The following is a 14,458-nucleotide window of genomic DNA, read 5'->3' on the forward strand; positions in this document are numbered from 1 at the left end:
GAGGAGCCGGGTCTTCGGCTTCGGGTTGAGCGGATCTCTGAGGATAATATTTTTCTGCGGGTGGATCTTTCGAGAGATTGAATTCCAAATTCTTTCCAAACTTGTCACCGAAGATCTTTCTGTATTTCTGGGAACGGAGGGGACTGACCCACGAGAACCCCCCCCCCCAACTTCTGGATAATTTCCCCCCCCCCCAACAAGGAAGCACCTAATGTTGCACCCCGCGACTCTGCTGCTGCTCTCCGGTGATCGGTCCTTACGCTGGGATTCAAACTCCCGTTTGCCCGCGGAGTTTTGTGCGTAAAGGACGCGCAGGGGGAGCGAAAGCGACCAAAAGGGAGGCGATTTCGCCAACCTTTCCTGGGGCGCTAAATCCGTGGAAGCAGGTGTATTTCTCCAAGCCAAGATGTCTCCGCTGCCTTCACGGTTCATATATGTGTAAGTGTTCCACATGTCCGTTTGCCTTTGCGCGCAAATCACACATTCTTACCAATAGAAGTCGCCAAAATCTTCCTATTTGCGCATTACTTTCATCCAGGTGTGTGTGTTTTATATTTGCTTGTGTGATTCACTCCCCTCCTCTTTTGTCTCCCCCCCCCCCCCCCCCCCCCCTCTTTCTCCATTTAGGTGTTTACACTTTCTGGTACTCTATTTCCAGCTCCAGGTATGTTCACATCCCAACTTGGGCTCATTTCTCTCTGTGCGCGTTTGCATGTTTTTGTGCGCATTATGTCAGCGAGGTGGGAGAACTCTGTACAGAAACGCGTTCCCGGGGTTAATAACGCAACAGCGTCACAGTGCACGATTCTACGTAAAATAAAAAAATGTTTTTATTCCACGTAAAATAACGCAGAAAGACTTTAACCCCTCTCGGTGGATAATCACGGGCACTGCTCAGTAAATCAACTCTAATTTGATGCGACCCAACAGTTTTCTTCCCAGGTTGTCTACCAATATTACCAATCAATACCATTAATCTGGCAGAGTATTCAAGTATTCTGGATTTGAAGTAGCAGTTTCAGCATTTTACTGCGGAGCTGCGCCATCAATAGTTCGATTAAAGTTGCTGTTGGAGCAGATGGGCTCGTTTCAGTTCTTTTATTAGTCGCGTCTCACTTTGAACAGTAATGATTTGCAGACATCCACTCACCTAATTGCGCGCTGGATTCAGATCGGCTCAGACGCGCACGCTCCTCCACTCGTAAAAAGGGTTCTGATCGTGATACCGGTTCAGTGTATTTATCCCGAATATCAAAGCAGCACCGACTGATTATTAAAACGCGGATTACGGCTCATCCACTCACGGGATGCGTTTCCTCCAAGCATCTGACCATCTGGCAGCATTTTGGATGGAGGGTGCATGTCATTATATTTTTAATAGATCACAAACAATAAGCAGATAAACTGAATCCAAGGAGCTCGCATCTGACCTTTAGGGGAGAAATAAAATCCAGCAGGAGGTGAAGTCTGTAAACTTGCATTTTATGTGTTCTTTTTTTTTTTTACATTTATTTATTCAGTCCTGCTCGGATCTCTTTGTTATCGAGCCATCAACTTATTCTCTCATCGCCAAATTAACAGGTCTAACTGCTGCAGTAAAGTTTACCATCCAGAAGTTTTTAATGAAATTCCAGAGATAAAATAAAAAAATAAAAAAAACCTCAAAACCAGAACCACCAATTTGCATAAGTGTGTGATTATTCCCAAACCTCTGGAATCGTCTGACGACTCCTCAGGATGGCTCGATGAGTGATGCGTTCTGTCGGGCGCTGCTAAGCATCTGGCCTGTTTGTTGTGGTTTATTAAAGGGATTAGAAAAGGGCATCAAGGACTTTCAGGCTGATTATCAGTGGTGATGAGGAAAATGGCGGCTCGGCCCCATCGCCGTGGTTCATGTTGACAGGCCGCCCCGGCTTCACGCCGCTGCTTACGAGCGGCTAATGGCTCGTCCTGTTGGCTGCGAGTTTTGTGGACCCAAATCAAAAGAAGCGACCACAGACGGAAGGAAACTTTGAGCACGCGTTTCCCCATTTGTCTCGGTGCGTCAGGGCAGATAGCAAATGTGCGTCTGAGATGGAGGCGACAACTCGGCTTCCCGGGTGAAGACGAGCGGCAGACTTTTGAAGTTTCAACCATATCCGTTTTCATGCTGTGTCTTTGAAGGGAGGCGGCATGGTAAAAAAACAAAAAAGGAAAACCCTGTTGTCGTTAGCGTTCACCTCAGCCATGTGCTTCGGCTTGCCCTTCCATTGATGCAAAGTGCAACTGTCTGCCAGACACACACCTTTGTGTTTGTTTAGAGATGGGGAGATTTGGGACGAATCCAGTTTTCTTTCTTTTGTTGCTTTTTTCCCCTTCCTTGTCAACTTTGAGGGACGTTTTGAGCGAGCTGACGACACATGTTTGCTGATGTTTGTCTGTTGTGTTAAGCTGTTAAATGTTTGATTTTTAAACTGGGGTGAATTTAGCAGTGATCCGGCCCCTTTGTGGCACGAAGGCGTTTTGTTCCCTGGATGAAAAAGGACAAATACTACCGTGTTTGTTCGGGGTTGTGTGGCTTTTCCCGCCAACACGTGTTCAAATCATCAAATGTGCTTTAAGCGTCGCACAAAGGAGGGTTTAAAAACGGCAAAGCCTTTTCAGTTCCGTGAGCCGATGCACGTTTTCCTCAAGGTCCCGGTGGAGTTTCAGGGATTGGTTGATCTCTTCTAGTTCGGCTTCCTGATTGGGTTTTGATACGATGTGATGTCAGCTGTAGTTTCATCAGAGGACCATGTGTGTAACACTGTTGCCATGGCTGCGCATTTGTTTCACAGAGGTTTTGCTCGATGTTGAAATACTCGGCGTAAAAAGAAAAAAGTGATTGGATTTGGAAACCGTGGAGGTAAAATGAGCCAAAAGTAAAGTACGTTTTGATAAATTTACTCGGAGACAGAAATATTATCCACAATAATCACATTTTTTAACGTTTCGATGCCCTGAAGTCAGCGCTGACACCACGACCCTCCTGCAGCCGTCAGGGTTTTGATATCCAGCCTGCTGTTCTCGGCGCTGCCCGATGCCAAAAGTAACATTATGGGCGTGTTTCCTAAATGTCAAGAAACAGAAGCTGTGTCCCTGTTCGGGGGGCTGGATCCTCTGAGGGCTACATCTCTAGACTGAATATGTCATAATGAGCTAAGAAGTCCGTCCTATTTCTAAAGCTCGTCCAAATGCGTATCTGTTGAGCCGTTTGAGGGTAAAGTCGGTCACTCGTCACCTTTGGGTTCCGGTGGGGTGGAGCCATCTCCTTTGGTGTTGCGCTACCTTCACCCTCATGGATGGAGCTTCAGAGGATGGAGCTCCTGAACTCTGGATTCGTGTGACGCCTGGTTTATAAGAGGGAGCCTCGGAGAGATTTCCATCCACGTTTGCAGGTTGTTTATTTTTTCTCTCCGAGTCGAAGCGGCTGTTCCTTCTGGGGCGACTAATTTCCCGTTATGTTTGTCATTAATTTACCAAAGGCAGAAAAACAAGAACTTGGGGTATGTAATATGTATATAATTAGCCACCTGAGAAAAGCCATTACTGCACAGCTACAGCTGGAGAAATGGGAACGTAGCGTGAACTGAGATTCCCAGGGCTCCTGAAAAATACGTTTTCTCTCGCTCCTCCACATGTCGGGTGGCAAAGTTCTTCTCATTGTTTTTTGTCTAGTCCGGAGAGACTTGAGCAGCAGGTTGGTCAGTTCCAAAAGGCGGATTTGCATCAGACGATCCAAAAACAAGTGTTTTTTGTGGTTGGAGTTGCCTCTTTCTATCTTGTCAGTCTTGTGTTCCGCATGCTGCACTTCCTAATTTAACCCGACTTCGCCTGCAGGCAGATATTTGTTTGATGATAGTGCAACTGGTCTGGATGCTTCAGGTGTATAATTGCTAGTGGCTTGCTTGGTTGTGGAAATGGAGTACAGGTTCCTCGAGATGGCCCCGGGGGGGCTCATGGCATGCTGCCGTCTCAATGAGATGCAGCAGGGGATTGCGTTTAAGCTTCGCACTTGTTCTGTGGATTTTTGCATAAACTGACTTCGTTAGCGGCGTATAGCAGCGTAGTTCTCAGCTTGTAAATGCGATGCGTTTAAAATACACCCCGAGGAAGTGACAACGGAAATATTAAAATGCCAAAGATCCAATCGGTTTTCAGCCCCCGGAGCAGAATTATTTTGGCACAGCGCCCGTGAAAGCATCACTTTCCTATCAGCGCCTGTTCTGTGACGATCCCTCACTGTTTGTCTTACCCTCTCCGTGTTTCATCATCCACCGTCCTCGCTCCATTTCCTGCCGTCTCTGCAGGAATCCCAGCAAAGCTCCGCCGACTTCAGGTTTTACATCGAGAACCACACGAGGAACCCGGACGACCTGAGTCGGAAGCAGGTCCGGATCTATCAGCTCTACAGCAGGACCACGGGGAACATGTCCAGGTCGTAGGGAAGAAAGTCAACGCCAATGGAGATGATGGGGGCAAGTATGGTATGAGAGCTCTCCTTGGCTTCTCACCTGACAATTTAGCTAGTTCAGATGAGAACGCGGCGCCACCTACCAGCCAGATGCTGCTGCTTCCTCGCATTTGGAGGCTTCCTGCGCTTCGTTCGGGGTGTGTTCCATGTTGTGTGTTTGGCTTTGCCCGTTTCCTTTTTTGCTTTCTCGATGGACTTGTTCACAAGTACAAATAAAAACATTTAGTGGTTGGGTAAATTGATGTTTACCTTGAACCCTTTGATGCTGTGGCACAAAGATGGTGCACAGGGCTCTGAATGTGGTCTCCTGCAGATATTATTTTTGCTGACTCACAGCTCAAAAATTGTTGCTCTTGAATGCCTCTGAGTGAGTGCGTTCAGTCGCAGATGCACCAAGGCGAAGTTTCCTCGCTGCTTGTTAGAGCTTGAGTGGAAGCAGATCCAATTTTTCCCATGAGGCCTTGCCAGTACTACCCCCCCACCCCTCCTCCTTTTCCTCCCCATCCAGCTGCAGTACCTGGCACCTGTGAACTCCTTTGCACTCACTAATAACGCTCAGTTAGACACTCTCCCTTCTCTAATCCACACGGAGCGGCTGCAGCTCCACGGCGGAGGGCCGCAAACCACCACAGAGGAAAAAGGTTGCCAAGGCGGGGCTTTGTGTCCGCCAGCTACCCATCAGTGCGGCTAAAGCTACGGTGTTATCATGCTTCCTGTGCATTAGCATATTTGTGACAAGCACAGCCCTTTTCCAGATCGATCCATAGGAGTTGCTGCTGTTGTCCACTCGGAGCATCGGAGGGCAACTGCAGAGGCAGTAGATTTGTGCCAAGGACAAAAACATTCCATCGGTTATCTTTATGAATATGAGTCAGATACTGAAATGTCTTCCATATTTTCCTAAACCGGCTACGGCTGCCAATGGAGCTCTTTGAGAAGAAACACCCAGGATACCCGATATTCCAAACATCCCAGTGGACACTGGTGTTGTTCTGGTGAAACCATTTTTCATGTTTTAGACCAGGGGCCCCCAAACTACGGCCCATTTCCACATTTGGCCTGGCCCCCTGAACAATACCAGAGACCCAAAATAAAATTTACTTATTTTCCTTTCCATACAACATGAGTAGCCTCCCTTTTATTTGGGACAATTTTAATGATCGTCACATACGGCCAGAAAGTTAATGTTCCGGTGCTCTGTAATATCAACTTATTACATAGTAATTACTTTGTAACAACAGGGCAAGTTTCCTCACCTCCACGGTGGCATAGTTGGCAGCACTGTGGAGGGGGGCAAAATGGCCCTGGTATCGAATCCCACTACGGGAATGAGATGGAGCAGGGGCAACAGGGTAGGTCCAGGGCACACCTGAGCAGAGTGGAGTGGGCCAGTGGTCCAGTTCACCCCGCCCAGGCAAGGCCCTGGGCCTACCCTGCCGCCCCTACTCCACCCCCACTCCCACAGTTGGATGCGAACCCAGTTCCTCTGGCAGTAGACCGGTAACCCTACCGACTACGCCACCGCATAGGTGAGGAAACTCGAGGTATTCTCAGACCACAGCGTGTTGTTATGTTGTTCTGTGTTGCTATGTTGTTGTGTTGTTATGTTGTGCTTTTTCCTTTTGTGTTATGTGGAGTGGGCGTGTCTCCGACCAGGTGACGTCGTACTGGATTCAAAACCAGTGCCTCTGGTCTAAAGTCAACAATGCTACTGTCTATTTATCCTAACGCTTGGCAGGATAACATCTAGGTGGTGTAGTGGGTAGTGCACTTGATTCCCTGCTAGAAGATCCTGGGTTCGAAACCAAGGCGTGCAGCATTCAGGTTTTTTACAAGAATTTGAGGTTTATTGTTTGGTCCTCTGCAGCTGTATTGGATCAGCTGATTGATCCAGTCGTTCTTCGCCTCAGCACTTCGTGATAATGCTGGAGAGAGACTGAGTTTGGGTGTGAGAGGCATTGCGTGTGTGACACTCGATTCATGTCACTGTGTGTAGTTGTGATGGTGAGATGAAGCCTGAACTACAACCCGCCTCCACATTCGGCCCCTAAATGTTTAGGCACCCCTGCCATCGTCACACTTTTCCTGTACAAACTGACCCCGGCCCTCCATCAGAGAAGGGAAAAGTGATGTGGCCCTCACAGGAAAAAGTTTGGGGACCCCTGTTTTAGACACACCTTTAGGTTCTTATAATACCAGAACAAGAATGCTGGAAATACTTCAGCACTTCCAGTGTTTTTTTATGTACTGTCAATGCATATACAGGTTTAGAAAAGGCAGGGACAGGACGGCGTCTCAACGAGAAGGTATCTCTGAGTAGGGCGGGAAACGTGGTTTTATCTGATGGTCTGGGTCAAAGCTTCATATTTGAGGTTACATTTCAAGGCCTGTATGCAAATGAAGCAAGCGTGAAACGGCCAAAGTGTTCTCTGCTTTGGCTGAAATATCTTCAAAAATGTTTTTTTTGTCTCTCAAGGACCCCAAAAGCTCCAGATGGATCTTTTGAGTGGTTTAAAAGAATAAAATACCAGAATGTTTGTACATCTCGTACCTTCCCTCACCTTTGAGCCAGGTCCCCGCCCCCGCCCCCGCTTTCCTCCCAAGTTTGGACTTAAGGGTGAGGGGTGAGGAGAAGGGGAGTTGCTCCTTCCCTGGAGCCCGTCCCATCCCCTTCGCCTTTTCTTCCTCTGCTCCCTTGAGTGCTACTGAATGGCCCTGTGTGTTAAACAAATGGATCATCTTAACTTTTGGATTGAGTGAGCACAGACTAAAGGCAACTTGAAACCTAATCCCGAGGGGCACATAACCGCTCCTCAAATGTTTGGCAGATCTCTTTGCTGGTCGAGGGGCGAGCAAAGACAAAGGTGACCTCGCAGGGGTTTAACGTTTAGTCCGGGGGGGGGGGGGGGGGGGGGCAGGGGATAAAAGAGCTGCCGGGATGCGTCTCGAGAGTGGATTATTGCTTTGTCGGGTCAGGAGGGTGGTATTGTTGTTTTAGTACATCAGGTAAGAAACTTAGACTCTTAATTCCTTTAAAAGACTCGACGATTTGCTCAAGAGACCCGTGATTCATCATCAAAAGCAGGAGGAAAGACTAAAATGTTCAAATTTAGAAAAACAAACCCACCTTGCTCAAAATTCAAATATCAACTTTACTACCTTTTTTAAAAGATTTTTTTTTATTGGTTTTGTTGGGAAGACTCAAAGACGTGCCTAACGGTGTCTGCTTATTCCTTTTCTTCTGCAGCTCTTCTCGTGGTCGAGACGGAGACCTTTGGGAGCCACATCCGAATAAAAGGAAAAGAGAGCGAACATTACATATGCATGAACGAGCGGGGCAAAATCGTCGGGAGGGTGAGTAGCCTTCGCTAAAGGCTTCAAATGATCACTGATGAAGTCGCCGCTGCCTGATATGAGAGTTTGAAATAAGGAGCTCTTAATCCAGGCCGAGCTGAACACGGCCTCGGATCTGCTTTCTCCTGCCGTTTCTCTACACCCGAACAAAACCCCTTTGATGACTCGCAGCCCTTCTTCCATTACGTAATCGGCCTACTCCTTTGACACTCGATCAGTCAATTACACACTGCAATCACCACAATGCATTGAGAGACTAATGGTCACTTAGGAGGAATGCCTTCGCAATTATATCACTTAGTCACACCAGGTGGCCACAAGCGCGGGATGACCGCATGCGTCTCTCCGGAAAACGCCTTCGATTCGGTCAAGAAGCTCTGATTTGAAATCGCGCGGCGTCGGAGGCACACGCGTGATTTCCGTTTCATAAGTCATGCGGTCAGCGTCGGTGGGAATGTGGTACTCCAGACGTTTTTACTCCCTCATCGCCGTCATCTGTTAAAAACATGCATTTTGATTTCCAGCTCCTTGCGCATTTATTTGTTTTAAAAGAAATACTCCTTACTTTTCAACCAGTTGATCCTAAAAAATAAAAAAAGGGATAAAAGGACTCTTAAATTTAGTTTTTTTAAGTGTTTTTGCAGAATTTTATGATGTTAAATAAAAACCATAGTTTGACGATCTCTGTTATGTCGCCACACAGGCTAGTTTTTCTAAGCTACGCTATTGCTACATAGTTAGCCTACAGAGATGACCCACTTTATTATCTGTTAAATGCAATTAAGTATCGTACCTAGACCTGCTCCGATGTATGAAGGTGGATCCCTTCACAAAGAAATCATCAACCGTCCGAATATTTCCCGTAGCCGTTTGAAAGCGGTTAAAAACGAAGTAACGTCTTGTGTTTGTCCTCCTTTCAGCTCGACGGAAGGAAGCAGGAGTGCGTCTTTATTGAGGAGTTCCTGGAAAACAACTACACAGCTCTCGTGTCGGCCAAGTACAAAGGTTGGTACCTGGGCTTCAACAGGAAGGGGCGGCCCAAGAAAGGCTCGCAGACCACGCAGCGGCAACAGGAAGTCCACTTCATGAAGCGCCCGCCGAAGGGCAGGCTGGACCCGCTGGAGGAGTTTCGTTTCACTCCAGTAACTAAGCGGACACGAAGGGCTCGGCGATTAAAAGCCAAGTCCAAGAGGAACTGATGGGACCGACGGGAACAAGCTCTGATTAAACTTCGGCTCTCAAAAGAATCACCTGTAAAAGAAAGACAGACAAAAGGAACAGAACAAAGAAAAGTCAAAGATGTTTTATTTTTGTATCATCGAGATGACCGAACGTCTTGGATTCTTCCGGGTTGATGTCACTGTGCTAACGCCGCTGTCGTTTTATTTATACTGGATAAACTAAAGGACCTCTGAGAGAATTCCTGTCCTCGGCTACGTTTGAACTGCAAGCTGACGGCATGCCTTCTTTTTGACAATGGGGGGGGGGGGGGGGGGCGCTGACGCAAAGTTATAAAAATCAGCCAACTAGGGATTTATTGGAATACCTGTCGGCTTTTGTTTGTGTTGCCCTTCACGACGTGGATCCCATTCTTTCCACCGGTATCGGGCGCCGTGGAGACGGAGCGGAGCGGTGTGGCGGCGGCCGGTGACGCTTGTGCTGCCGAGATGACGGCGTAGCTTTGAGTGCAATATTTTACAGGGCTCTCTCTTTCTCTTCCTCTTGTTTTTTTTCCACACGTCTCTCAACCTCAGCCTCTCTCGCCGCTCCAGGAATGCGCGGAGCCCCCCCTCCGAGTGCTGCGTGTGATTTCCTTGACATTTCCATGCAGCCTGTGATTCAGCTCAAATGCAACATGCTTTGACTAGTCGGGCACCAGCCGTAGCTCAAGTCTTGTTAAAAAAGAAAAAAACACAATGCAAACAAAACATACAACAGCTGATGTGATTCCATTTCCAAGTCTTCCTCACATTTTCGGAAGGTGGGACGGTAAATCCTCCTCGGACTGTTTTCCAGCCCTTCCTCATGTGTTTAAAGTTGTTTTAGAAAGGGATGATTTTCGGCGTGTGAGCTAGCGAATGCTTTGGGCTTGGTGATGAAGACTTCCTCTACCTCCTTGTTCTTCTTGTTTAGGTTTACCTAGCCTGAGTTCATCAATCAATGCCGAGCTGAACCGAGCTCTCGTTTATTTTTTTTAATTTTTTTTTTGCTCCTTCCCAAATCATGCTTTGACTGGGAGCTCGTCTTTTGCTCCTCTCGCCGTTATGGGACGAAAGTCCTCGAGATGCTTTTGGGAACGCTCGTCCCCGTTGCTTGCTCGTCAGATCAGCGAGTACTGTAGCTCTAACCGACTTCATAAATCCACGTTTGACAAGAAAGGCTTCTCTCCTGGGATTCCGGGAAGCTTTGGTCTAAAGGAGTGGGTGGAGTCTGTGCTCCCCCCCCCCCCCCCCTTTTTTTTTTTTTTCATCAGTAGTTGGCATTCACCTGTCCGCTGGCAGGTTTTTGCATGAGTTGCTACTAACAACATGACACATTTGTGTATTTTTTTTAAACAATTGTAAGCAAAAAATAATTTTATGACTATTAAGATATTTATTTCCTCCCATTGTAAATAAAATGTGATGAGTTTTATTTGACCTCTGTTAATAAAATGAGGATTATATTTTAAAAAAAGAACCTATTTTATGTCTTTTTTGCAATGTGGACAGAAGCTCTGGGATATTATGACATGTTGTGTTGAATATCACGCTGCCTAAAAAAAGAAACGCTTTCAGGTAGAAATAGAGTACATTCCCTTCTCTGCAAACTGCCAAGGTATGCATTTTTATATACAAACCCAAAGCGTGAGGGCTGCTTCTAAGGTCAGTGGTTTTTAAAGCGAGAGAGGGTTTATTACTACATCTTTCTTGTGCGCTGCTTTTTTATTTATTTAACTTTTTTATTTTTTTTATCATTGCATAATTAGAAAAAAGTGTTTTTGGCACAGAAATTTACATTTTATGACCGTTAAAGTTCTCTGTTCACCATCAAAAACTTGGATTAACAATTATTCATGAAATGCCGCAAGAGTCACAAAGAAAAATATCTGTATTTTGATGATCCTTCTTTTGTCCGGTAAACATCCAATAATTTAGACATCTTTTAAAAGTGCTAAAGGAATGTGGCGTAGCATGTCTTATAACGCTGGGTGCCAGAATGGTGTTTACAGTAACCGTCAGGTTGAAAGATGGCGGCGTCGTGGGAGAAAAAAATACTTTTGTTTAAATTCCTCACGATGCTTTCAGACCCCCCCCACCACCTTACTTACCTCCAGCAGAACCCCCCCCCCCCCCAGTCTGTCATGGGATTTTAGACGTCTGGCCTGCTTTTAAGGTAGGAAAAATAGCGCTTGATGTGTGACCCAGTAATTCTCCATTAACATAATGGATCACCTCTGGGGGTTCTGTTCATCAGGGGAGGGAGCGCTGTAGCCGAGACGACTGCAGGATTTCATGGAATGCTCTGTGTCCCTTCATCTTGTCTTCGTGTCTCTGGGACTGCTTATTATCTCTAAGTCTTATTATTGAAAGAGACAAAAAGACAAGAGTGCAAATTGTCTGAGCGTCAAATTTTTTAGAAAATATGTGGGAAATAAATACAAATATTTGATATTTTCTATACAAAATGTCATGTGCATTAACTATTTGCTTTCTGGAGGATCAGCAGTTAAGAACAGTCTTGTAAATCTGTCTCGGAAGTTATTCAATGCAACCCCCCCCCCCGCATCCACATACTTCAGACTTGACCAAGCAGAGCCAAACTGCATCTCGCTATATTGACATTTAAACAAACGGCGATGGTTTCCAACACATCGGACGATTTTGCTATAAGGAGATGACATTTTTGCATAAGCCTCCCGCCAGGCTTTTCTCTTACTCAACCTTTGATCACTGGAGGCTAGATGGTCTTGGAACTGGACCAATAACTCCAAAATGAAACATAGAATTCCCTTTTTGCAAAGCCCAGCCCCCTTTCAAAGGAGGTGGAATCTTTAAATGCACTCCTGCGTGCCAAGTAGTTTATATTCTATTATTAGAAAACAGTGCACTGAAACAGCGCACAATGGGAACAGTATGACCGGAGAGTCCGTGTCAATTCAAAGAAAAACTTTGTGGGTCTGCAGAAGTTATACAAATTTTGGTGGAACAACCAAAAGTGGTTCTTTGGCCCCCAGATCGTCAACCACACACTTAACAATTAGCCCTGTCAACAGAATTCTGTTCTGTTTGAGACATAAAACAACTTTTGTCTCTGTGAATATTACTGAAATGATCCGTCAAGGTCAGTAAAAAACAAAACTCCCGACGCCAAACAAAACAGAGTTCAAGCGGTAATACACCGAATGTAGTTTCACGCCACGTCATTTACTGTCAGAGCGGGATTTCTGCCTCCGCCCTCCCCGCTCATGCTAAACGCTGAACCACAGACGACTGCTCGCCTTTTCAGGGATAGCACCGTGATCTCAAAGTGTTTTTTTTTTTAAATACATGGCTGGGCTGTGTTTTTACAGGATTTTCAAATGTGCTTACTGTACATAGAATTTCTGGAAAGCCAGACCTGTTCTCAGCGCAACAACAGCAGAGCAGCATGTTAGGAATAAAGGTCAGTAGGTGCCAAATGGTTTCTTTCTTTCTTTCTTTCTTTCATAATGAATGGCGGCTGCCTTGTGCGTAAACGGCACAGACAGTGTGGATGCGCCGGGAGATGGCTGCAGATGATCGGACATATATTCATTTAATCTGGGTGTGAATGGGACCCGCATTCCATTCACACCCAGATTATGCACCATTAAACTAGCAAACGGGAGACGGAGATGCCCTAAATTAACTATGAGAAGTTTAAACGGGACTCAACTACAAAACAAGATCCCCCTGATGTTTTCATTCACACCGCAGAATTCTGGCTTTTCCCTTCTACTTTGTGGCGTCTGTTATTGCAGCAGGAAGACGGAACATGCAGCCACAAACCAGAGAAGCCACACGTAAACATACATCTCGCCCCCATCTCTGTTTCACATGTACAAACACCCCAGTCAGGCCTCGTCCCGGCATCAACAGATGCCAGGTGACACAGCTCATTAACTTCTCCTTTCTCCTATTCTTTCGGCTCCTCATTGTCTTGAGATATGAGATGAGCCTTTGTTGAGAGTTTTTGCTCCCTTTTCTCTCGGCCCGTAATTAGTGCTTCGCACTGGGCGTACTTTCTCACAGGGCTACGACACAATTAATCAGCACTTTCCCACCAATGGGCAGAAGCTGCTTGATTCTATCAAGGCCAAATTTTTAAGTGGTGATTCCTTTTTGCAGTAATGGAAATACCGAGGCACAATAATGATTTTTCAGGAAAGACGCTGCATTTGTGATTTATTTTTAATTTTAATTTTATTGGTTTCTAAGGCAGATATTTTAGGGTTTATTATTATTCCTGTTCATCTCATGGCAGATCATCCTCTTTGATGATTAGCGTCTTTGTCCTGTTAGATCAGCCATCTTTGATCGGTGATTATCGGTGCTAAAATAACAGAACATAGATAATCTATCAGTGGACGTGCATGAGAGCTGTGACTAAATCATCTTAATCTGTAGTCAAAGTATTATATGACACGAGATGTTAAAAATAGTCAAGGATTCCAGAGAAAAATACAAACTCTGACTTGTATCACATGTTTTTAAGAATTTTTTTAATTAAAAAAACATTGAATATACTCGTAAAGACATATCAAGCGTGTTTTTGTCAAGCGAGCCCGAGCTGATTTGCTGGGCGCGAAGCAAACGTTAAACACGTTTGATCCGAGCAGCCAGGGTGAAGTTAAGTGTGAGATGTGATAAAGGTCAAGTTACAAAACAACGGAAGTTATGACATCATTAGCGCATGAGGTGACATCACGCGGGCCCAACGGGATGTTTGCAGTTGTGTGTCATTGAGTTTAGAAAGCACATTTTCTACAAGCCGGATTAGAAAATGTATATTTCGGACTTTTTTTTAACCACAATATATAAAATAATCCCTGTTTTATTATTTTTCATGCATCCATAGGTGTTTTCACGATGACGTAATGCAGGCCAATCTCAGCGTGAATTTTCGCTGGTCTTAGCTCTGCGCAAAATTTAGAGTGCTAAACCACAGCTAACATTAACTAGCAAAAAAAAAAAAGACACCGATATTAACTAATAGTGTTATCCTACCCCAAACGTGGTCCCTTTACCTCCCGTACAGTTCGAGGTAAAGCCTAATTTGGATATATTATCGAATTATCGATGTGTAGGAGAGAAAGAGCATCAGAAACCAAACACCCGTGCAGACTCTTCACCTGAGGTCGCAGCGCACGCCCTCTGCTGCTAATCTGACAGGTTGTCATCAGCCAACCCTGCCACGGTGGCCGCTCGCCAAAACGAATGATGTCAACTCATTCTCTCTCAGAAAACCGAATGAAAGAGGCAGAGAGGGGGGGAAGTGTCGATGCCTGCGCCGGTCCGGCGAGTGGACGCGGCGAGGAAGAAGAAGACCGAGACGACCCCCGTGTTTTCAGAAAACTCAACCTGTTGCCTTCGAAAGACCCGACCGACGACT

The 14,458-nt window shown here is 45.8% G+C and overlaps 1 protein-coding gene across 1 annotated transcript; it reads left to right on the forward strand.

Moving 5' to 3' along the window:
• The first annotated feature begins 406 nt into the window (after positions 1–406).
• On the forward strand, positions 407–9,045 carry fgf24 (fibroblast growth factor 24). Its single transcript, XM_068740187.1, is given in 6 exon segments — positions 407–438; positions 628–664; positions 4,329–4,443; positions 4,446–4,505; positions 7,740–7,846; positions 8,767–9,045. Coding segments are annotated over 6 exon segments (630 nt in total).
• The last annotated feature ends 5,413 nt before the right edge of the window (positions 9,046–14,458 follow it).

The sequence above is a fragment of the Brachionichthys hirsutus genome, chromosome 6 (genome assembly GCF_040956055.1).
Source record: "Brachionichthys hirsutus isolate HB-005 chromosome 6, CSIRO-AGI_Bhir_v1, whole genome shotgun sequence".
Lineage (NCBI taxonomy): Eukaryota > Metazoa > Chordata > Actinopteri > Lophiiformes > Brachionichthyidae > Brachionichthys > Brachionichthys hirsutus.